Raw genomic sequence first — 26,349 nt, 5'->3', positions numbered from 1 at the left:
TCCTTAGCATATAGTATAATTGTTTTTTTGCTATGCCAGTATTCCACCATTTAAGAAAAAGGCTCAAAAAAGTTGCCTTCTGTAGATTGCTGTTGGTGAATGTTAATGACTGGAAAAGTTAAGAAGATGGCTTTACAGAGATAATGGTAGGATCCTATTGGCTCAGTTTCCCCTACTGTGCTATTTCCTTTCTGAACAGAAATGTTTCCCATCTGGTTGACTCTTAGTCAGACTAGTATACCTTGTTGCTAATGTAGGATGTTGTTGAGTGATTGACTGTTCCATAGGTATTTATGACTTTTACTCAAAATCAATAGAGTATGGGATTTTTTTCCCATAGGTTAGTCTGTGGCTATCTTTAAGCTTGAGAAGATAGTACTATTTGTTGTTGTTGTTTGTTTTTGTTTGTGTAACAGTATCCTCCCTCTTTTCTTAATATTTTTCTCTGCCAAGTGTAAGAGAACAACAAATTATTTTATAATGTATCTTTTCAGTATAATCAGGAAGCATTCTGAACTGTTATAATGTACAAGTACAAAAGACCCTATTACTTTGCTTTTACTATTTTGTCATTGTGCCTATGTCTTGAATTAACTTCCTTATCTTTATGACTAGGGAAAATCAGTTCTTATACTTGCTCAGTATTTTAATAATTGTATATTTATGTTTAAGATTACATGGTATCACATCTTTCTGGATGATATGAAGATAATATATACTAAAAGAGCATAGAATTATGCCTCTCTCTTAAAAGATTGGATCATTTCCACTTGAGAACTGGGATATATGTGTTTTTCTCTTAAATGTTTTGTTTATTAAAGGAATATATTTAAAACTTTTTGCGATAGCTGTAATTGAATTAGTATTTTTAAAAATTCTGTTTGAGATTATATGATGGTAAACTGTGATAGATTTGGTTCTTCTCAACAAAGTGGTGATTCAAGACAATTCCAAGAGACTTAGGATGGAAAACACCATCCACATCCAGAGAGAGTAATGGAGTAGATCAGAGCATAGTATTTCCATCTCTTTGTTGATTTGTTTTCTTTCTCATGGTTTTTTCCCCTTTTGGTCTGATTTTTCTTGCAAAACATGAGTTTAAAAGAGGTTTAAAATTTTTAAAAAAAGATTTAAAAGAATTGCACACATTTAACCTATAACAGATTACTCATTTCCTAGGGAGGGAGAAGATAAAGAAAGAAGGTAGAAAAAATTTGAAAGACAAAGTCTTACAAAAATGGATGTTGAAAACTATATTTACATGTATTTAGAAAAATAAAATACTATTAATTTTTTTTTAAAAAAGAATATATTCACCTTAAAAAACTTCTTTCATTGTACCAGTGAAAAAACAATGGAAAAGGCTGAGTAATGATAATTCTTTCAAATAATATATTTTAAAATTTCAACCTAAAGCTCCTAGGGAACTATTGAACTTCTTTCATGTACAAATGAATATTTACAGATGTCTGTGCACATAGATGGTTTAGTAATAGGTTTTGAATATATTTTATTAGAAGACTTTGGATAAGTTTTCATTATAGGCTTTTGTGTTGAAATCCTCATATATAGAATTATTTTTGATTTTCAAGCAACATTCAAAATTACTATACCTGGAAGTTAATACACTGGGAAAAAAGAAAAGTATTTTTTCATTTTTTTATTATAACTTTTTATTGACAGAACATATGCATTGGGTAATTTTTTTTATAACATTATTCCTTGCACTCACTTCTGTTCCAACTTTTCCCTTCCTTCCCTCTACCCCCTCCCCTACATGGTAGGCAGTCTTATATATGTTAAATATGTTATACTATATCCTAGATACAATATATGTGTGCAGAACTGTACAGTTCTAAAAGAGAAAAGTATTTGTGGTCTTCAGGATGACCAGAAATAGAGAGCTTCTTATGGAGCTTGATGGATTTTTGCAATCACAAAATTTTAAAGCATGAAACTTTAGGAAAAATGTTCATCTTAATTTGTTGAAACTCATACATTATATGGACTGATTGTCTATAATAATTCAATACAAGAAGGAGAGTTAAATGTATGTAATTTTTAAAAATAAAGTTTGCACTATGTTTGAATTACTTGGTCAAAACGTCAGTTTTCTAATCAGGACAATATTAAGAAGTTACTAATTTATAAAGAATAGGTTTTTAACATCATAGCTAAAATTTTTTTTACCAAAATTTCAAATAATTTAAAAAATTTGTATCATGTTTTCTGAGCTATTTAAAAAGTGACTTTTTTTGCTTGAGATTTTTTTCTCCTCTTTGATAATATCAAGATACAGGAAGAGTTATTTTTTAACAAAGTCTAATTTTTTGACCCAGGTATAGCATTATCCATGTCATGTATAGCATAGAAATTCCCTCCATTTTCAAATAAGTTCTAGGTAGCCTAGTTTGATGTTCTTCCTATAGATATCTTGTTTATAACATTAACTCCATAAGGTTTGAATTGGCATTCGTCACATAAAATAATTGTTGAAAGACCAATTTGAGTAGATTTTGTCAGGTCCGACTAAATGATACATAATGTTTTCATTAGCAGATTTAAGCAGAATTACCTCTGAGAATCTCTGCAAGTGACTTGGAGCCTGGGAAGTGAATTTATTGGGAGAAACATGTCTTTAAAACTACCCTAGGAAAAAAGGTCCATTCCAGGTATTGTTATCAACTGAAACTGTAATTAAGGTTACTAGGTTATTGACTCAGGAATGTATATCTGAGTTTCAATGAACTGAACCAAATATTTTGAGAACAGTTATCAAGGCCAGACTCTTTTGACAGAATTTCTAAGGGAAAATGTTTTCCAGAAGTAGACAACTCCTTGAGATAGATAGCTAAACCCAAGTTGATAGGATAAGATATGTTACTTAAATGGACAAAACTGGATTTTGTACATGTCTTTGACCAAATCCTTATCTTCTAAAATGAAAATAAAATGCACAAAACCTTCAAAATTAACAAAAACTTAACAAAGAAATACCTTGTTTTTCCTAGGAAAAATATATTTCAGATATGGAAAAAATATTAAATTCTTAAGGTCCCTTAGAAAACCCCTTATAATGGTCAAAGCTAAATATAAATCAAAGATAAATTTTTATCATCACCTATTGACAGTCACTCTATACTTGATAATTTAACTTTCATTTTTATGAAAGGCTAACATAAGATGAAAACAACTACTTCTTACCTACAATGGAGAGAATAACCACCACAAAATCAAAAATGTTCCATCCTATGGTGAAGTAGTAATGGCGAAGGGAGATCATCTTCAGCACACATTCTCCAGTGAAGAGGACAATGAACACCAGATTGATCCGGGACAGAATGCTAGTCATTTCTTCACTCTGATCATCAGTTTCCACCATCATGGTGACCATATTGAGGCAGATGAGAATCATGATACTGATATCAAAGACTTGTCTGGTTACAAAATCAAAAACCATTCCCTGGAATTTGTTCTGAAGAAGAGAAATCACTTTAATAATCATACTAATACTGCAGCACTATATATTTTTTTATAACTGGACCCAAGAAGCATGGAATTATGGAGGCAAAGTGATATACAGAATAGCTCTCAGAGAGCTGCATTCTATTCCTGGCTCTATCATAATAAAATAATAATAATAACAACAACAATAATAATAGCTGACATTTATGTAGTATTGGAAGATTGATAAAGTAAAGTGCATTCTTCACAACAATTGGGTACTATAGGTATTATTATTCCAAATTATATATCAAAAAATAGGTTTCCAAATATAATATTTCAGGACTTTTTGTGCTCAGGTCTTTTGAGTTCAAGTCAAGCATATTTCCATGATATCATGTTACCTCACTTATTATTGTTTGGAATAACCTAAGACTCTTATTTTTTTAAGGAGTTCCCCTCTCTCTAGCACAAGGGAGATGATTTTCTTGATTACAAGAAACAAACGAACTTTCAAGGTACTTGGCTTTCCTAATGTACTAGGTATAAATTTACTTTTCACATATGGTAAGTTTACTCTCAAAGATCAAGGTTCCTGGCTCTTCACAAAACTAAGAGAGTTATTATTTATCTATTAATAGTAGTAAATCTAATGATAGCTCACATTTAAGTCATTCTGTGTTTGTCTTTCCTCTATTTTCCTCTCATCACTGTAAGAAGTTATGGGGATAATCTCAGATTTTCAAAGGGATAATTTCTCTCAAGCTGGAAAGGCTTCCAGTATGAGCCTGGTGACAAACTGTATGCCTTTTCTTTATAGCCCAGTTTAGCTAAGTTCAGAGAGAGAGTTATACCAAATTTTGAGCACTGTCTACTAAGATTCTGATGATTATTATCTGTGCTAATAGAACTGTGCTATGAGCCAGGCATTGTGTTATACCATACACAAAGTCCTATAGATGTTATTTCTTAGCTATGATTGCTGAATATTTCTCTACCACCAATAGTATTTATGTGTTACTATAGGGTAAATAGTATAAGTATGATCATTGTAATTTTACAGACAAGGAAATTAGATAGGTTATATGAGTGGGAGAAAGTATTATAGTTAAGTGAAAAAAACCCAGGACTTACAATTTGGTATTCTGGTTTAAAGTCGAATGCTCTTTAGGGCATACTGTTTTGCCTTACTATTCATTTCTAAAGTCTTCTGAATGATCACGTTAAATTTCTATGTAAAACACACAAAGGAAAGAATACCTGACTTGGAAAAAAAAAACCTAGGTTTAAATCTTGATTCTGCTTAATTGCTTAACCATCAGCAAGTTACTTAATCTCCTTTAGCCTTGGAATAATTTGTAAAATGGGGATAATTCTTATGCTAATTATCTTGCGTGGTTGTTGTGAACAGTGACTTAAAAATGTTAGGTCTATATTATATTAAGGAAGCTTGATGACACAATGGATATCATGCAGGATTTGGGATGAGGAGATGTAGATTGAAATCCATTTTCTCAAGTTGTGTGACTCTGGGCAAGCACTTTTCCTAAGCCTCAGTTTTTTCATCTTTAAAATGGGGATAAAAATAGCACTGAATTCACAAAGTTGTGAAGATTAAGCAAGATAATATAGCATGAAGTATGTGTAGAACTATGCAAATGTTACTATTAAGAATATTTTACTGAACTGATTTGCCATAGCATGCATAATAACGTAGGTGTGCTAATTGTCAGTAGTTGCTACTCAATCATCAGTAGCAGCACTTTGATACCTAACATAACAATTAGAATGGATTTTTAATCTAACTAGATTATAAACTCCTTGAGATCAGAAGTTCTCCCAAAGTACCAAGTAATTTTCATTACACAGTAAGTCCTCAGCAATTATCATTGATTTTGGGAAATTATTTGATGTTGAAATTATCTGTTGGTAACTTTCCACCCAAGTTCTATTCAAATATATTACTGTGGCATGGAGATGAACTTGGGATCTCAAGGACTACGCCAAGAAAATCCAAGCTTTGTCAAAAATCTAAGTTATGCCACAATTTCCCTAAATTGTTCTGCCTCAGTTCCTTGAATTGTTCTGTATCAGTTCCCCTGCTTGCAAACACCCTTCCTCGCCATTAGGACAGAGATAACTAGCCCTGACTATTTGCATTTCATAGAGCCATAAAATGCAGATGTCTTATCTCCAAATTATCAGGATTTATGTTACTTCCTTACCCTTAACCTGTCAGAACCAAATTATGATCTTTTCCTGGATCACCAGATGCTCTAACCTCACCCTGTTTTGTTCCCCTGATCTCTGGAAACTATAAGAATCTCTGGAATCCATCACTCACTGCTGGATACTTTGAGACATGAGTCTGATCCAGCCCTGGGGCCAATATGGATCCTGTTTTGCTCCCAGCACAATTTCTTCCTCTCAAATAAAATAATAAAAATTCTCTAATTTCTTTCTTGCCTCAGTTTCTCCAGCATTACACTAACAAGTGCAAAAGGCCAGAGAAGAAAAACTGTAGGCCTGTTTTCATAGTGCCAGCCAAACTAAATTCAGAGTCTCATTACTATTTTGGTGGCAGGTAATGCAGTTTTCAGCCAGTTACTTCCTAATGATAGTGCATTGAAGGCCTACAGGGTTTATTATCTTAATTGATAGGAAAAAGTGACCATACCAGTGAATTTGTGTTTTCTTGAAATTTTCAAATTTAAGTAGCCCTTGTGTTAAAAATTTCATGAAAAAACTTTCTTTTTAAATGTTTATTTCCATTTGCACAAAAGTCATAGCATAGCTTACCCCTGGACGTGGTATTGGCTTTTGTGGTTTCTTGGACCCCAATTTTTTCATTGCATTGTAGTATTTTTTCTGTTCCTCTGTCATGAAGATATCTTGGCCTCCAAAGTATAGAGATAAAATAAAAACTGGTTAATATTGTCTCTCTATTCAGAGTTTAATCCCTGAGAATTACAGGTTTACAATAAAACTATGAAAAAGGAATTATAAGTAGAAACTTTAAAAGTAGATACAGGCTTTCCCTTGATATTTCCTTGGTCTGGCATGTTAGATGGGTCTTTTAAAAAAGTAATTTCCTCTGATAAAACAATGACCTAGAAACTTCTTTCTTTCTCTCACAAATATATCCAGAAGTTCAAAAGAACATTTCTATTACCTCAGATAAAATAAGCTACATTTTTATGCCTTTTTAATATTTGGTTCCAGATTTAAATATTGCTTTATATAGTCAAACTTCAGACTGCTCTGGTACCTAGAAGACAAGATGAAGGGCCTGAGGAATGGCCCTCCATGCTCTTAAGCTATCAGGAGCAAAGAAGAGATTATTTTAAATATATGCCAAGAACCAAAACCAGAACTTCAGTGTGAAAATAAAGAAGTTAAATTATTCAAAGACACAGAGATGTATTCTGAATTTTGGCAGGAGATGACAGAATAGAAGAATGTTATAGAGAAGAGGGATGGGAGGGTCACTAAAAACCTGATGCTAAAAACAACAATAGCATCAACAATTCCAAAATAAAATTTAAGTTCTTATTGAAGAAAAGGGAGATGAATGCTAAGAGGAAGCAGATATTTGCCCTTAGAGCAAAGAAAAAATAGCACTATTAACTAAGAGTTCAACCAGAAGAGTTGTAGATTTTGGTGACTTCTGTGGAGGGCAACAAAGGAAGTAATTTACTGATCTCCTAACAACACGAACTTATGTTGTCTACTTGAGGCAGGAATTTAAGACTTGATAGAAATACTCCTAACACTTGCTATGGCTAATGATTCCCAGCTCCAAGCAAGATACAGATGATATTGCCAAAGTCCTGACAAAGATGGCAAAATCTTACATAATAGGTACTTAATGATTGTTTATTGAGAGGTGGAACCAAGATGGCAGAGTAAAGGTAGGAACTGGCTCCACTTCTCCCACAAACCTCTTAAATTCCTCTAAATAATGACTCTAAACAAAATTTAGAATGTCAGCAGAGTAGACAAAAAGACAGAGTAGAATATTTTCCAGCAGAAGCTGACATAGAAACTCAATAGAAAAGATCTGGGACATCAGGTAGGAGTTCTGTGTGCAGTCCCAGTATAGGGCATGCCACAGTAGCTCTGGCCTCAGCTTCAGCCCAATGCCAGTAAAGCAGAAACAAATCTAGACCTCAGAATCAACTGCAGTACTGGTGGCTTCTAGTCCTCTCAGCCCACCTTTTTGGTGTTCAAAGAGGACTTGGAAGATCAGTAGAAAAGGTCTATGGCAATAGGGGAGGGAGTCCAGCCTATATTCTTAGCACACTTGGTCTCAGCCCCAGCCCTGACCCCACAGCCAGCAAGCAAGACTGTTTTTAGTACACTAGATCTAGAGAAAGATCTCTGAAAACAGCTGCCCCAAATCTCTGAAGATGCGGACAATGCCCACTTCATCTTGGAAACAGAGTCCTACTTTAACAAAAGTTAAAAGCTGAGTAATAGGCTAGGAAAATGAGCACACAACAAAAATTTTTCTGATCATAGAAAATTACTATGGTGAAAAGGGAGATGAAAACACATACTTAAAAGAAGATAAAAAGTCAAAGGTCCTACCTCCAAAAACTCCAAGAAAAGTAAGAATTGGGCTCAGGCTATGGAAGAGCTCAAAAAAAAAATTGAAAATCAAGTAAGAGAAATAGAGGAAAAATTAGGAAAAGAATTGAAAGTGTGCCAAAAGGAAATACAAAAAGCTAATAAAGAGAAGAATTCCTTAAAAAGCAAAAATTGGCTAATTGGGAAAGAAGATGCAAAAGCTCACTGAGGAAAATAATTCCTTAAAAATTAGAAATGAGCAAATGGAAGCCAATGACTTTATGAGAAATCAAGATGCAATAAAGCAAAACCAAAAAACCAAGAAAAATAGAAAAAAAGTGAAATATCTCATTGGAAAAACAACTGATCTGAAAATATAGAGCCAGGCAAAATCATTTAAAAATTATTGGTCTACCTGAAAGTCATGATCAAAAAAGAGCCTGGACAACATTTTTCAAGAAATTATTAAGGAAAACTGTCCTGATATTTTAAAACCAGAGGGTAAAATAGAAATTGAAAGAATCCACTGATAATCTCCTGAAAGAGATCCCAAAATGAAAAGTCTCAGGAATGTAATAGCCAAATTCTGGAATTTCCAAGTCAAAGAGAAAATAATATAAGCATCTAGAAAGAAACACTTCAAGTATAGTGGAGCCGTAGTCAGGATAATCCAAGATTTAGCAGCTTCTACATTAAAGGACAAGAGGGCTTGGAATATTATATTTTGTAAAATAATTGAGCTAGAATTACAACTAACAATCACCTACCCAGCAAAACTGAGTATAATTCTTTAGGGGAAAAGATAGTTATTCAATGAAATAGAGGATTTTCAAGCATTTGTGATGAAAAGACCAGAGCTAAATGGAAAATTTGATTTTTAAATACAGGACTCATTAGAAGCATAAGGAGGTAATCAGGAAAATGATAACAAAAGAAACTTAATAAGGTTTATCTGTTTACATTCCTACATGGAAGGATAATACTGATAAATCATTAGAACTTTCTCATTATTATGGCAGTTTGAATGAGTACATATAGACAGGGGATACAAGTGTGAGTTGACTAAGAAGAGTTAATATTTTTTAAATGATGAAATTATAGGGTAAGAGAGAAATGTATTGGGAGAAAGGGAAAAATATCTGCCATAACAAAAAGGAAGGAAAAGCTTTTATATTGGAGGGAAAGAGGGGAAGGAGAGAGGGGGTGAATGAATGTTACTTTCATCAGAGTTAACTCAAAGCAGAAAAAAAACATGCACACTCAATATGACTATAATAATCTATTTTAGTAATCTAACTTACACTGTAGGAAAATAAGAGGGGAATAGGAAGTGTAAGTGATAAAAGGAAAGAAGGTGATAAAAGAGGACATTTGGGGAAGGGAGTGATCAGTAGCAAAACACTTTTGAGGAAGAACAGGGTGAAAGGAGAGAGAATAGAATAAATGGGGAAATACAGTTTAAATAATTGTAAAAAAGAATTTTGAAGCAAGTTTCTCTGATAAGGCATTATTTCTCAACTATAGAGGAAACTAAGTCAAATTTATAAAAAATAAGAGCCATGCCCTAAATAATAAATAATCAAAAGATATGATTTATGTCCAATGGAGTACAAATTCATAAATATCCTTTGAACTAAAATAGATAGATATGAATCTACTAGATATGAATACCAAAAGAGATTTTAAAAAGTGAAAAGAATGTATATGCACAAAAATATTTGTAGCAATTCTTCTCAGGGTAAAACAAATGGAAATTGAGGGGATATCCATCAACTGAGGAAAGGCTGAACACATTGTAGTATATGATTGTCATGGAATAATATTGTTCTATGGGAAATGATGATCAGGATGCTTTCAGCAAAAAAGATCTGCAAAGTCCTCCATGAACTCAAGCAAAGTGAAATGTACTGTACACAGTGTATTAGCAATGTTGTGAGATGACCAACTACAAATGACTGCTTTTCTCAATAGTACAACAATCCATGATTATTCTGAAGGACTTATGATGAAAAATCCTTTCCATACTTAGAGAAGGACCTGACTGTGTCTGAATACAGATCAAAGCATACTCTCTCTCTTTTAATTTTCTTTTTTTCTTTTTAAGAATAGCTTTTAATTCTCAAAATACATGCAAAGTTAATTTTCAACATTCACCCTTGAACAGTTCTATATTTCAAGTTTTTTTCCTTCCTTTCTCCCCACCCCTTCTCCTAGAAAGCAAGCAATTCTTCTATACATATTTTCATATTTATTATGCTTCACAAGGAATATCAGATCTAAAAGGAAAAAATGGGAAAGAAACCATAACTTTATTTTCCTTAAGCTTTTTTTTTTAAATTAGGGTGGGTGATCTATGATTTCCTTTATAGTATGACTTTTATGGAAATGTCTTGAATAACATATGTGGTTTTTAAAAAGTGGCTGAGGGCAGGGATAAGGGAGAGAATTTGGAACTCAAAAGTTTTAAGAATATATGTTTAAAAATAGTTTTAAATGTAATGGGGGAAAATATTAAATATATATATGTACAACTTCTCAAGCATAGAATAAATATTCCATAAAGACACATGGCTTATGGTGATGCCATACTTAAATAGAAACATAAACCCCTAATCCATAATGAAGAATTCTGTGGGAAATATATTGACCTAATTTTACATTTTAACCTTTTATTGTATTTTTAATTTATTTTTGAAAATATTCCAAATCATACTAATCTAATTTGGGCCATATTCAAGAAGGTAAACATGCAGGCCATGTTTGACACCTGTGCCAAAGTGATGGAAAACTCACTCTTGGAAATTTTAAGGATACAAAAAGCCTCTTCTACTTTCTGTTTTAGCACCAATATGATAACTTGAGGAGGTTATAAGCCTGACATAGATGTTACAAGTCTGGAGTAGATATATCCTCTATTAGTAATGCAAGATTTCAGTTACCTGGCTTTCTCTTTTAACTCTATCTGCCAAAAAAAGCACTAATGAGTTGTTGATTTGCTTTAATGATGTCATCTTTCAAAAATGAAAGGGAAATTATCTTCTTGATATGCTTCTTACTGATATGCAGGAGCTTGGTTGCTGAGATGGAAATAATGGAGAGACTTCAATTCAACAAAAATAAATAGCATCTGTCCTCAAGGACTTTCTTATTTACTTTGAGAAGACAATGTGAACACCAACAAAAAATACTAAATATATGTGAAGTAATTAGTTTGGAGTAGTAGAAAGGGAGTTAGTCTTAAGAGCCAGAAAAACTGAATTCAAATACCATCACTGAAATTTATTGTATGTATAACCCTAGCTATTGCACTTAATCTTTTAATTCCTTTGACAACCAAAGCTTTAGGTTATAGAGCAGTTACCAATCTGCATTAGTAAACGCAGTATCTTCCCTGCCAGTCTATACACTAATGAAATCATAGTTCTGGGTTCTAAAGAAGTAATTACAAAATAGTTTTGCATTAGGATAGTTAATACTAACAATTGATTAATGATTCTGAGATTGTGAATCCCAGTTACTTGAAAGTAATGATGCCCCAAAAGAAAAAGAGAAATTAAGAAGATTAGATTTTTTGTGAAGAAGGAAGATTTTTGCACATGTTGAATTTGAGATGTCTATGGTACATCTAGGGATAGATGTCTATCAGACAGTTGCTGATATGGAACTGGAGCTTAGGAGGTAGATAAAGGTTGCTTGTGTAGATTTAGAAGTCTATAAATCATTTAGAGGTCTATAAATCAAAAGGCATTAAGTAACAACTATGTGTAAGGTCCTGCTACATGCCCTAAGAATACAAATACAAAGAATGAAACAATTACTCTCTAAGAAGTTACACAATAATGACAGGGACAAATACGTGTGTGTGTGTGTGTGTGTGTATTATATAATACATAGTAGATGGGGGGAGGGAGGGCACTCAGGAAAAGGCAAATATTCAAGCATGTTTAATATTAAGGATATAGAGATAATGATTGAATCAATAAGAACTGAGAGTTCTCCAACTTAGAGAATTTAATAGAGAAAGAGAAGGGAATCTGGCATACTCTGATATGAAAACTAGGTTTTGGAAGAACATATTTCAGAGTACAAAGGAAGAATGGATGTGAAAGATAGATAAGGAGGACCCTATACACTAAAATTCTGCAGAGAAGTTAGTTTAGGATGTATAGGAAACTTTCAAGAATGAAATTTTGAAAACTTGAAAAACAATTCTTAAAAGCAAAGAAAATAGGATTTGTCTGAAAATATGTAGGTGGATGCACAAGGAACTAATCAATCAATGTAGATCTAAAAAGATGTGTAAAAGATGGTAGCAAAAAGAAGTAACAAATAAATATAAAAATGTGGCCTGATATTATTATAATAATGTCAATATTGATAAAGCTTTAAATGAATTGAAGCTAGCATGGGAAGCTAAAAACACCAAAAAAAAAGTGTGTGTGTGTGTGTGTGTGTGTGTGTGTGTGTGTGTGTGTGTGTGTGTGTTTAAAATTATATTGAGAGAATTGAGTAAGATCAAGCAGGGATTGGACCACAGTTTATGGTAGTAAACTCATGAAGGCTAAATTCTGTTTGATTCTTGTTGGCACAATTAGTAAATATAGGTAAAAGTTGGAAAGACACAAGTTCAGGTTTGATTTTAGGAAGAACTTTCTAACAATTATGAATTTCTAGAAAATTAAGCCCCTCGAAGGAATGGGTATATTCCTTTTTTTATGAAGATCTTTAAAAAGACTGGATCACCACTTGTTAGATAGATAGTTAAAATGTATTTTTTAAACATATATTTTTTCCCCATCATGAGGCAAATAGGTGGCATAGTGCTCAGAGTGTTGGATCTAGAGACTGGAAGACCTGAGTTAAAATCTAGCCTCAGATTAGTTATACAATTTGAGCCATGCCAACTTAAACTTTCTAAGTCTCAACTTTCTTATCTGTAAAGTGTGATATTAATAGCATCTATGACCCAGGATTATTGTTAGGATAAAATAAGATAAAATTTGTAAACCATTTTGTAAATTTAAAGTATTATGAAAATGATAGCTATCATTATTATTATGATCATTATCATTATGATCTACATGTTGGATTAAATGACCATTGAGATTCCCTCCAATTCCGGAGTTCTGTAATTATCATTCTGGGACAAAACTTTATATTGATTTTTCTATTTTAGTAGATTAGGAAGAAGTAGCATGATGTGATAGAGGTGTTAAACTCCTTATAAAACTTCATTGGAAACCAAATTAAAATTTAATTGGGATATTTTTAACAAAAGAAATAAAAATGCAACATAGGTAATGTTAATTTATGACTTTCTAAGTAGATTATGGATCAATGTATCCATTTGTATTTATGTTTTACACCACTGGTGTAGTGAATAAAAGAATCTTGAATTAGAAAGGTTTTTTAATCGAGAGACTGTGAATTTAAAAAAAATTGTAACTACATTTCAATATAATTGGTTTTCTTTATAATCCAATGTATTTTATGCATTTAAACAAATTCTTCCCAAAAGGAATACAAAGCTTTCACCAGGCAGAAAAGGGGTCATGATATAAAAAATCATCTTAATCCCTAACAGAAGACTGAGATTCAAATTTGGCCTCTGATATATTAAAGCTGTATAGATCTGTCTCTTGGTGAACTAGATAATTCACTGAGAATATAAATTACATAGTAATTGCTAATGTGTATTAGTGGGGATATATTCCAAACCAGGCATTCTTTTCCCCAGTGAAGTCATAGAACACAACATTCCCACCCTCATTCCCATACCTCCAAAACAGGTATTTTAGGCAATGTTATGAATACTTATCTTCTTTTTTTGCTGATTGAAATTATCAATGATGACACCAATGAATAAATTCAAGGTGAAGAATGACCCAAAGATGATGAAAATAACAAAGTAAAGATACATGTAAAGGTTGTCTTCATATTTGGGCTGTAGTTCCACCTACAAAACAAGAAGAATTTATAAATTTTAATAATATAATTTAATGTTGGAAATATTAATCCTTTTACAATGAGGATGGACATGTTTACTATTTATTTGTTTATTTATTCAAAAGGTAATATCTTTGAATACATTACTGATTTTAAAATTTCAGTGGATTTTTTTACTACTAGTGAAATTCAATGGGAACAAATGACTTTCAAGGATTATTTCAAAGAAAAAGGCAATTTGTTCTCATTTTCTAATATCTATTTTCTGTCAGTAAGCATAGTTTTAATAAAATTGTTATAATTATGTTTATTTACCATTCTTGGAATACTTTAAACTTTTAAGGATTTTATTTGATCTTTTTTATTTGTTTTGTTTAAGTAATAAAAACTTATGTCTTAATCCTTTGTGTGTAAAAGGGGTATTTAGAAATTCCAAGATGTTTGGCATTTTGTACAAAAAAAGCAAATAATCATAATAATAATACTTGACATTTATATAGTTCTCTAAGATTTGCAAGCTATGTGACAATTTTATCCCACTTTATATTCATAACAGACTTGGGAGATAGGTGCTTTTATTATTCTCCTCTATTATTAGATGAGGAAACTAAAGCAGAGCAAAATTGTGACGCTCAGAGTTACAGCAAGTAAATGTTGGGGGCTAGTTTTGAACTCAGTTTTTCTGACTCCACATCCAGTTCTCTATTTATTCTACCATCTAGACTTATAATAAATATTTTAGTATTCATCAATATGTTTGAATAATATTAATGAAAATTTAATTTCTTAAATTATCTCATAAGAAATTAATAGTTGTTGTACTATACTAAAGTCTTATTTATACATTCCCTTGTAACAATTAAGTGACTGTGGATTCTTGAGGATTATACTAGTAGGCCATAACTGAAATGCTAAATTAGAAAATTAGAAAGGCTTAGAGAATGGACCCTTCAGTGGACTATATTTATATGAGGAAACAATGGTTGGGGGAGAGAAACAGGAAATATTTCATGAATATGGTGCTTGATCTGTCTTAACGCAAGGTGGAGGTAATGAAGAAGTAATTTTGAGGCCTCTGATATAGCTAAGGAAAAGATACAGAAAGTCTCTTGATTGAGGTATAAAGAGAAAAACAGTTTGGATGAATCATGTAGTGAGGAAAGGAAAGGAATGCTCAAAGCGACTGGAATGGGGCCAGATTGCATAAGGTTTTAACAGTTAGACAGAACTAAGATGGTAGAAAAAAGCCAGGAAGTTGCCTTAGATCTCCAAATTTTTCCTTAAAATGACATTTAATCAAGCTTCTAAATAATTTTTGGAGCCACAGAACTCATAAAAAGATGGATGAAACAATTTTCTAACCCAAGATAACTTGAAAGGATGGTAGAAAAAGTCCATCTCACTTGGGTAAAATAGGTAAAAGATACTCAGGCAGTGTCTGAGCAAGCCAGTGGGAGGCTTTTAGCTACAGCACAAACAAGCAATTGAGACCCCTGATCCAGAAAGTCAGAAGCACAGCAGACCAACTGTGAGACCTCCAATTTCAGCACTACCAGCAAATCAACAGCTCTGGAACCCTGGTAAAATAGGAATAATGAGACCTTATCACTCCACTATAGTGGGCAAGCTGTCATTCTTGAAGGCCCTGGTACAGAAAGCCAGTGATCAGCTCTCTGATCACCCAGTGAAAGAAGTTTGGAATGAATAGCTTTGAATATTTACATAAATGCTAATTAATTTTATCAAACTGATTATTTTAAACAATATGTTCAGACACTTTCTGCCATGACCAAAAAGTATGAATCATACATTTGTGTGCTTGTATATATGAGTGTAAGATTGAGAGAAAGAGAGACTACCAATGTTTTATTCAATGTTGTAGTAACATTTCAGTTATTTGTATATTCTTTCTATCTAGTGATTCCATAAGCAAGTGGTCTTGTGCACTGTGCTTTGTATGACTTGTGTCATTATCCAACCAACCCCCCTCAAAAAAAAAAGGATTAAAAAAATCAAATAAGAGAGGTAAGAGAAAAATTGGGAAAAAGAAATGAGTCAAGCAAGAGAATTATGAAAAAAGAATCAACAGACTGGAAAAGTAAGCACAAAAATTTACTGAAGAAAACAACTCCTTAAAAAGGGGAATTAGCTGGAGGGCAGAACCAAGATGGCACAGAGGGCACATGTTCTTCCTGATCTTCTCCCATGACCCTTGGACTAATTAGCAGATCCAGGCTCTGAATTATTTCTAGACTGGCAGCATCCATAAATTTTGGGGGTGCAACAAATTACTAGCAGAAGATAATTTCAAAACTCTCCAGTAAAAGTCTGTTTCAATCAGGCACAGAGGGAGACAGGCCAAGTGTAAGCAGGTGTAACACAGATGCTGAGTGCAGGCAGCACAGATCTAGGATGATGAGGGCTCTGTGTGCTGGAGAATCTACGGGGAGGAATCTACAGCAGTGTTGGCTACTCTGCCCTGGATGCAATCCAGGAGATCAGTAGAGAAGTTATAAAACATCCAACACAAATACAAAAGTAAATAGAGAACCCTAAAATGCCAAAATTCCATAAGACCTGGCCATGCCCACCCAGCACTTTAAGTCAGTCAGCACAGCTGCTGCCACTTGTAGAAAAAGCTTGGAAAATCTCCCTTGCCCTAAAAGCAGATCTCAACTTTTAAAAAAAATGAGTAAAAAACTCAAAAAAGAACTCTGACTATAGATAGTTTTTATGGTGAAAGAGAAGAGCAGATTTCAAACCCTGAGGAGATTAAAAGCAGATTGTCTCCAGATGAAGCCCAAAGGGTAATATAAGTTGGTCCCCATCACACAAAGCTTTCCTAGAAGAAATTATAAAAGATCTTAAAAGAGAGGGAAGAAAAATGAGGGAAGGAAATGAGAACTTTACAAGGGAGTTTGGAAAAGAAAATACACAAATTATATGAAGAAAATTCATTACAAAATAGACTTAGTGAAATGGAAAAAAGCATCTAATTCCTTAAAAATAGATTTGACAAAATGGAAAAAGAAAACAACTCCCTGAATAACAGAATTTGTGAAATGGAAAAAAAAATAACTCCTTAAAAAAAGAATTTGTGAAATGGAAAAAAAAATCCATAAAACAAAACAATTCATTTAAATATTCAATTGGACAAATACAATTTTTTTTAAATAAATGAAGAAAATAACTAAAAATCATAACTGAATAGAAATGAATGACTTAATGAGACATCAAGAATCAGTCAAGCAAAACCAAAAAAATGAAAAAAAATAGAAGAAAATGTAAAATATCTATTTGGGAAAATAATTGACCTGGAAAATAAATCTAGGGGAGACAATTTAAGGATTTATAGGACTTCCTGAAAACCATGATTAAAAAAAGAGCCTAGACATTGTTTTTCAGGAAATCATCAAAGAGAACTGCCCTGATGTCATAAAATCAGAAGGTAAAATAGCTATTGAAAGAATTCACTGAACATCTTCTGAAAGAGGCCAAAATTAAAACTCCAAGGAATATTTCTAAATTTCAGAACTATTGGACTAAGGAAAAAATATTGCAAGCAGCCAGAAAAAAAAATTATTCATATACCAAGGAGGCACAATAAGAATTACCCAGGACCTAGCACCTTCCACTTTAAAGGATCAAAGGGCTTAGAATCTGATATTCTGAAAGACAAAGGAACTTGGATTGCAGCCAAGAATAAACTACCCTGCTAAACTGAGCATTTTCTTTCTGGAAAGAAGATGGTCATTCAATGAAACAGCTGAATTCCATTTATTTCTGACGAAAAAACCAGAGCTGAACAAATAATTTGACTTCCAAATATAAAACTCAAGAGAAGAATAAAAGGTAATAAGAAAAAAATTCTTGAAAACTGTATCTCTGTTATGGGTATACATAGATAGTGCATGTATAATTTGATTTTACTGTTATAATATAAAAAAGAAATGAGGTGGAAAGGAGATTATACCAGAAAAAGGGGAAAATAGAGGTAAAATGAAGGAAATTATGTCTCACAAAGAGACAAAGAAAACCTATTATAATTGAGGGAAAGAAGGGACAGGGATGAACATTGTGATGAATCTTAGACTCATCAGATTTGGCTCAAAGAGAGAATATTAGACATATTTGGTTACACAGACAAACTTCTGTCACCTTACCAGAAAATGGTAGGGGAAAGGGGAAAAGAGAAGGAGTAGGCTAATAAAAGGGAAAATAGAAATAGTAGGAGAAAAGTATAAGAAAGGGGGAAGGTCTTTAAAGAGGAAGGGCTGCTTAAAGCAAGTGGTACTCATAAGTAAAATATTAGGGATGAGGGAAAGGAAATAATTAATATGTTATTTATTTATTTTATATAATATTTTATTTAAATATCAATATTTATATAATTAATAATTAATTAATTTAATTATTAATTAATTAAAGGTAATAATTATTTCTCTAATTTCCTCTTCATTGATGGAAAGTTCAAAGGAAAAAGAAAGGAAAAAAGGAAAGAGAAAAGTAAATTTGGGGTAATTAAATTCAAAGTAAAAAAACACTATTGAATTAATAAATAAAACTAAGAGTTGGTTTTATGAAAAAAATCAACAAAATAGATACACCTTTAGTTAATTTGATTAAAAAAAGTAGAGGAACATAAAATTGTTAGTCTCAATAATGAAAAGGGAGAACTTTCCATCAATGAAGAGGAAATTAGAGAAATAATTAGGAGTTATTTTGTCCAACTTTATGCCAATAAATTTGATAACCTAATTGAAATGGAGGAATACCTACAAAAATATAGATTGCACAGATTAACAGAAGAAGAAATAAATTACTTAGTCTCATTTTAGAAAAAGATATAGAACAAACTATTAATCAACTCTCTAAGAAAAAAATCTCCGGAGCCAGATGGATTTACATGTGAATTCTCCCAAACATTTAAAGAACAATTAACTCCAATACTATATAAACTATTTGAAAAAAATAGGGAAAAAAGGATTCCTTGAGCTCTCCCAGTTTTCCTTGATAACCACATGAAACCAAGCCTCTGATGGAATGAAACCACTCTCCAGCTCAAGATAGACTGAAAAAATTTCAAAAAAGGTCAGTCTCACTGGGATAAAAAGGTTGTTCAACCCAGGTCAGATAGACTCTGGGCAAGTCAATAAGAGGGTCATAATCACAGCAAATCAGCAACTAACACTCTCAGTCATGGATCATTAGAGGAACAAATCAGTGGGAGAGCTTCTAATCCCAGTTCAGAAGGTAAACATTAGAAACCAGACTGTTTCCTGAACAGGGCAGGCAAAGCTATTTCCCCCCCCCCCACAAATACAAGGGGTCCCTGTGCTCAAAGCCAAGGTTCAGAGCTGCACAGGAAGCTTGGGACAGAGCCCCTTTACTCCAGGAGCAGAACTCCACTTTAAAAGTTAAAAAAGAGGAAATACAAAAAAAAAAAAAAAAAAAAAAAAAAAAAGGAAAGAAAATGAGCAAGAAACAGAAAAGAACCTTGACCATACAAAACTACTCTGGAGATAGGGCAGACCAAAACACAAACTCAGACAAGGACATAATGTCCATAGAGGAAATCTGAAAGAGTGATATCAATTGGTCTCAAGTGACTTTAAAAGACTTTAAAAGGTAAATAAGAGAGGCAGAAGAAAAAAATGAGAAAGGAAATGAGAGGCATTCATGGGTCAATAATTTGTAAAAGGAATGAAAAAATTTGTCTGAAGAAAACAACTACTTACACAGTAGAATAAACCAAATGGAAAAAGTGATACAAAAGATAACTGAAGAAAATCACACACTAAAAACTAGAACAGGGCAAATGGAAGCTAATGATATTTGTAACTCTTGAGAATTGTTTCTGTCATTGGGGCAGACAGAGGTGGGTATCAGATAGGCTGAGAGTGTGGTTGTAAATGGACTGATATGATGACATTAAAGAAAAAGACACTGAGGGGTGAAAAAAGGTCTATACTGGAAAAAAGAGGAAAGGGGAGGTATAATGAGACAATTAGTTCACTTGAAGAGTTGCAAAAGAACTATTACAATCCAGGGAAAGAAGTGGGGAGGGGTGAGCATTGTCTGAAGCTTAAGCTCATCAGTTTTGGCTCTAAGAGGAAATAACTTAATTAACAAACAGAAATCATATGATAACCTCAATAGATGCAGAAAATGCTTTTGACAAAATACAGCACCCATTTCTATTAAAAACACTAGAGAGCATAAGGATAAAAGGAGCTTTCCTTAAAATAATAAGTAGCATCTAAAACCAACAGCAAGCATTGTAATGGAAAGAAGTTGGAAGCATTCCCAATAACATTGGGGTGAGTCAAGAATGCCTATTTTCACTGCTATTAATCAACATTGTACTAGAAATGTTGGCTTTAGCGATAAGAAACAAAAAAATAAATTAAAGGAATCAGAATAGGCAACGAGGAAATAAAACTATCACTCTTTGCCGATGAAATGATGATATACTTAGAGAATCCTAAAAAATCATCCAAAACTCTACTGGAAAAACTAACAGCTTTAGCAAACTTGCAGGATATAAAATAAACCCACACAAATTATCAGCATTTTTATGTATTATTGACAAAGCCCATCATCAAGAGATAGAAAGAGAAATTCCATTTACAGTTACTGTAGACAAAATAAAATTCGGAGTCTATCTGCCAAGACAAATCCAAGAATATATGAACACAATTACAAAATACTTCTCACACAAAGTCAGATCTAATCATTTGGAAAAATATCAATTGCTCATGGGTAGGCTGAACTAATATAAAAAAAGTGATAATTCTGCCTAAATTGGCCTACTCTTTCAATGCCATATCAATCAAATTGCCAAAAAAATTATCTTATAGAACTAGAAAAAATAATAACAAAATTCATCTAGAAGAACAAAATGTTAAGACTAACAAGGGAATTAATGAAAAAAAAATACAAAGGATGGTGGCATAACAGTACCAAATCTAAAACTATATTATAAAGTAGCAGTCATCAAAACCATTTGGTATTGGCTAAGAAATAGAGGGATGGATCAGAGGAATAGATTAGAAACACACATCATAATAATCAGGGTCTATAGTAATCTAGTATTTGGTAAAGCCCTAAACTCTAGCTTCTGGAATAAAAGCTCACTATTTAACAAAAATTGCTGGGAAAACTGGATCATAATATGTCAGAAACTCAGCTCACACTCCATACCAAAATAAGTAAAAATAGTACATGATTTGGGCATAAAGGATAATACCATAAACAAATTAGAAGAAAAAGAGATAATTTACCTATCAGATTTTTGGAGAAGGGAAGAATTTATGACCAAAGAAAAGCTAGAGATTATGAAAGGCAAAATGGACAACTTTGATTACATTAAACTAAAAAGATTTTGCATACACAAATCCAGCAGAAACAAGATTAAAAGAGAAGTACATAACTGGGGGAAAATCTTTATAGCCTGTATTTCTCATTTCTGAAATATATAAAGCATTCTGTCAAATTTATAAGAATACAAGTCATCCCCTAATTGATAAATGGTCAAAGGATATGAGAAGATAATTTTCAGATAGTGAAATTAAAGCCATATATAGTTACATTAAAAAAATGCTCCAAATCACTACTGATTAAAGAAATGCAAATTAAACAACTCCTAGACACCACTTCACATGTCTCAGATTGGCTAAGATGATAGGAAAAGATAATGATAAATTTAGAAGGGAATGTGGGAAAACTGGGACACAAATGCAGTGTTGGTGGAGTTATGAAATGATCCAATCATTCTGAAGATCAATTTGTAACTATGTCCAAATGGCTATAAAACTGTGCATACCCTTTTACTCAGCAGTGCCATTACTGTATCTCAAGGAAATCATAAAGGAGGGAAAAGGACCCACATGTGCAAAAGTGTTTATAGCAAGTCTTTATGATAGCATAGAATTGGAAAATGAGTAGATGCCCATCACTTGGGAATGATTGAACAACTTGTGGTATATGAAGTTAATGAAATATTATTGTTCTATAAAAATGATGAACAAATTGATTTTAGAAAGGTCTGGAAAGATTTACATGATTTGATGCTATGCAAAACAAGCAGAACCAGAAAAACATTGTACACAGTAACAGCAGTGATCAACTATGAAAGACTTGGTTCTTCTCAGTGGTTCTGTAATCCAAAACAACGCTAATAGACTCTGGATAGAAAATGCCATCTGCATCCAGTAAAAGAACTAGGGAGATTTAATGTAAATCAACACATGCTATGTTCATTTCTTTTTTCTGGTTTTTTTTTTTTTTAATCTCTCCCATGATTTTCCCCTTTTGGTCAGATTTTTCTCTTTCAACATGATTCATAAAGCAATGTGTATTAAAAATAAATACATTTACTAGAAAAAAGCATGGTAAATCTATTAGGCAGTTAGAAGGAATATATATGTAAATATATATGGTGTGGGTATAAGCTGATTTTTGGTATAAAGATATAAAGAAATTAAGGGGTGAAAAAATGATTATATTGAGAATAGGGAAGGGGAAAACAGAATGGGACAAAATATATCATATGCAGAGACAAGAAAGACTTATTACAGAAGGAAAGAAGGAGGGGGTGAGCATTATTTGAATCTTTCATCAGATTTGGCTCAAAGAGGGAATAACGTACTCAGTTAACTATAGAAGTCTAACATCTATAATGAAGCAGGAAAGGAAAGGGAAAAGAAAAAGGCGGATTGATAGAAGTGGGGCAGATTGAGGGAGATGGTGGTCAGAAGAAAAATAGTGGAGTTTATACAAGGTGTTGCAAAAGTCTTAGTTTAAATAGCTTAATATAGTACCACGATATTGTGAGACCTGATTCTCTATTTTTCTTTGTTTAAATGCGATTATAATAAAGTAATCTACTATGGAAAATAATTACTGAGATCTTGTCTTTTTATTTCTTTTGTTTTCAAGAAGAATATTCTTAACATGTGCAAAGGTCATTCTCATAAAGATTTTGTAGCACTGAGAAAGAAAATACTTTTTCAATAGATGCAAGTGCTTTTATTTCTTCCTCTAAAGTAATAGAATCACCTGTCATTTCCCCCTCATTCTGTTTCAAAATTGTGTTCCTTTTTGTATGGAGTTCATCTTCTTACATTTGACTAAAGCAGTTCCTCTTCTCAACTTAATTTTAAGGGTCACTCCCAGTCTCTTAAATGGTACTTAAATGGTCTCTTAAATGATATTGAGAAATGTGAAGAATTCAATCTCATTTATCTCTGTTGACAAGAACAAATTGCTCAGAACCAAATTTTAGCAGATTTGTTCTTCTTCATACTTATCTGTTGTCCTTTTCCCAATTGAATCGACAGATATTCTCAGGGTAACCTAATTTATTTGTATATAAAAATAGGCTTCTGCAGGCTCCTTTTCCTCATACCAAGTTTTATTGTTTTGTGAGATGATTCTCTTCATAATCTGTCATCCTGGTTTTTTTTTTTTTTTTTTTTTTTTTTTTTTTTTTTAGTGTTTTACAAATAAACTTTTAAAAAAATTGCCAATCAGTAGTAAAATTCTGAGGAATGCTTAGATAAATTTATGGGACTTTAAGGACAGTATTAAAAATAGTAGTTGCTGTATAGGAACAAGACCTCAAGCAACACTATCTTTAAAAAGATAAAAGAGGAATATCACACAGAAGGCAATAGAAAGGCACATGGTGGGTGTGAGTAGGTTGCAGCATATAACCAACTCCAGACTCCAAAAAGAGTAGAAGTAAAGAATATTGTTAAAGAATTATATGGCAGAAATAAAAATTGGGCTGCTTATGTAGCTAGAGCAAGAGATTAGAGCTGAAGGTTTCACTGGTATCCTCAAAATATTATGAGAAATTAAGAACTTTCAGAAGGATACGAATGTGAGTCTCTCTCACACACACTACACACACAACATATACATATATAGACACACACACTTGCATGCATGCACAGGTGTGTTGTTATCCATTGATGAGAATTGATGATATCACAGGTTTATATATTAAATTAGCATTAAAATAGGATAAAGATAATATAGATTATCTAAATTATTTTTAAAATTCCCCCAGAGTCTATAGTCATAGTATCTTATAAAATTCATCTTAGCAGTTATTAGAGAGAGGCTATTGGATCCAATGAACATTAGTCTGACTTAACATGACCTCTCTCTCTCTGTCACTTTATTCATCTTTCTCCCATTCCCTATCTTTTATTTCTTTCTCTGTCTCAATCTCCAATTATTTCTGTGTCTGTCTGGTTATGAACTAGTTTTTGTGTTATTGTTTTGCCCATAGAGTTAGTCATGATTACTATCATGGTTAGAAGCAACAGAGAGGTGTGAATTTATGACATGTATATATATATATATATGTATCTATATATATGTATATATACTATGTAAGTAGAAGTATTGTATCAATACTTTAAGAATAATTGCTGATTCATACTGAAACCCCTTTAAAACTTAATAAATAATCTTCAAGAGTTTCTCAGGTCAAAAAATTCATCATTTTTCAGGCAACCTGATGATGAGTCTTTTTGAAATTAGCACATCCTTGGATAACAGAAGCTCATTCCATTTAAGTATTAAATAGACATGATGCATTTATCATTTATTTTAGTACATAAAATAATTCAGAATGTAATTTTAGTAGGGATTTCTTTTGTTTTTACTTCTTTAATTTATGTACTTCATGTAATCTTTTCTTAATAATGATTATAACAGTTTTCCCCCTTCATTCTCCTCATTATATAATTCAGTTAATTATACAAGTTTTAGTAATTGCACATAAGGATTTAAACAACACCAAAAACTACATTTAGTACGTTGATGGTACTTACATTTCTTGAGTCAATAGCTGCATACATAATATCCATCCATCCTTTAAATGTGGCCTGTAAATATGATATATATGTCTAACTTTGATAGTAGAAATATTTAACTATGTCAAGAACACAATGTTTTGTAGATGAGTTAAATGATATATTTATCTATATACTAATAATATATTATTAGATATTTAAAACAGTCAATATGAGTTTAGTATATTTTTCATATCATATGTTTAATTGATCAATCTATTGTTTTTCTACAATTTTCTTTATAATAAAATTAATAATTCCCATTTTACTAGTGGAATTTATGAACTATAATTTTTAGTAAAAAATAATGTATATTAGCATAAGCAAAGCTTACATAAGATTAAAAAAAAGTTAAAGCATTCAAACTTGAAGATAGGAATTGAGGAAGAAACAGATAGCTAAATCACTTTTTAGATATTGCATATTCCTGGCTACCACACACTAATAGCTTACCATTAGTTTCTGCTAATGTTAAAAACATAGACCAAAAAAAAAGTGACGGTTTCATTTTCTTAGTGTCTAAATTAGAAATAACTATCTTTTAAATTTTTTCATTAACACGCACAATAACGAAATATTGACAGAAAATGTTTACTTACTACTTGAAGTAAAGAGAGATATCCGAATCCTACATTATCAAAGTTTACTTTAACATTTTTCCACCGGGCAGTCTCATTTCTTTCTATAAGTTCGAAACACTGCGAACGATTATAGACTTGTGAGATGTCAAACATGTCACCAGTTGTGGTATTAACACAGTGGTAGAACTTGCCAGCAAACAGATTAACTCCCATGATACTGAAAATTAGCCAGAATATAAGACAAACCAGAAGCACATTCATGATGGAGGGAATGGCTCCTAAGAGGGCATTCACAACCACCTGGCATACAAATGAAAGGAAAAAAATGTTAGAATGTTTAATCAGTAAAAGAATGAAACATTTTTTCTACCAACCAATCTTTAGTCCATCTAACTGTATCTATTCACAACTACTTGAGGCTTTTAAAATATAAAATGGAAAATCTTTAAAAAACCAAATAAACAACAACAAAAAAAAACTTAGTCTTTTTAAAACAATTAACAGAATATATCTATTCAGGGAAACAAACAGGAAATGTAACAAACAAACCCACAAGCATGAAAAGTGTAAATGGAAAGCAAAATCAGAAAAACCTTCTGGAAGATAGATGAAGTCAGAATATTTGGTGCTTTCTAGAAAAAAGAGAAATGGGAAAACATAATACAGAAAATTAACTCATTAAAAAGGCAACACATGAAATAATTAAAACAAAAAACAAAAAAATTGACAATGGGCTGATTGTATCAACAAACTTTTCCTATGTAAAATTAAAAAAAATACGGATATCATGATCTAAAACCTAAGTACCTGGTTCAAAATATTATTGAAAGCTGAAATACCTAATATATTTGTGACCTTAATTATTCATGCATTATTATTAAGACTAATAATAATTTTGCATAAAAAGCAAGACATTTTTGCGTTATGTATTTCATTAAGAT

The 26,349-nt window shown here is 32.1% G+C and overlaps 1 protein-coding gene across 1 annotated transcript in view; it reads right to left on the bottom strand.

Moving 5' to 3' along the window:
• Positions 1–26,349, bottom strand: part of LOC141562903 (sodium channel protein type 1 subunit alpha-like) — a 195,949-nt gene that overhangs the window by 2,218 nt on the left and 167,382 nt on the right. Inside the window, exons 23-27 of the mRNA XM_074303211.1 lie at positions 25,427–25,708; positions 24,807–24,860; positions 13,832–13,969; positions 6,244–6,348; positions 3,205–3,475 (exon numbers count right to left, since the gene is read on the bottom strand). Coding sequence (XP_074159312.1) covers positions 3,205–3,475; positions 6,244–6,348; positions 13,832–13,969; positions 24,807–24,860; positions 25,427–25,708 — 850 coding nt within the window. The remainder of the gene's footprint in view (positions 1–3,204; positions 3,476–6,243; positions 6,349–13,831; positions 13,970–24,806; positions 24,861–25,426; positions 25,709–26,349) is intronic.

Source organism: Sminthopsis crassicaudata, chromosome 3 (assembly GCF_048593235.1).
Source record: "Sminthopsis crassicaudata isolate SCR6 chromosome 3, ASM4859323v1, whole genome shotgun sequence".
Taxonomy (NCBI): domain Eukaryota; kingdom Metazoa; phylum Chordata; class Mammalia; order Dasyuromorphia; family Dasyuridae; genus Sminthopsis; species Sminthopsis crassicaudata.
Note: the sequence above shows the minus strand (reverse complement) of the source record. Positions and strands in the feature narration are given on the sequence as shown.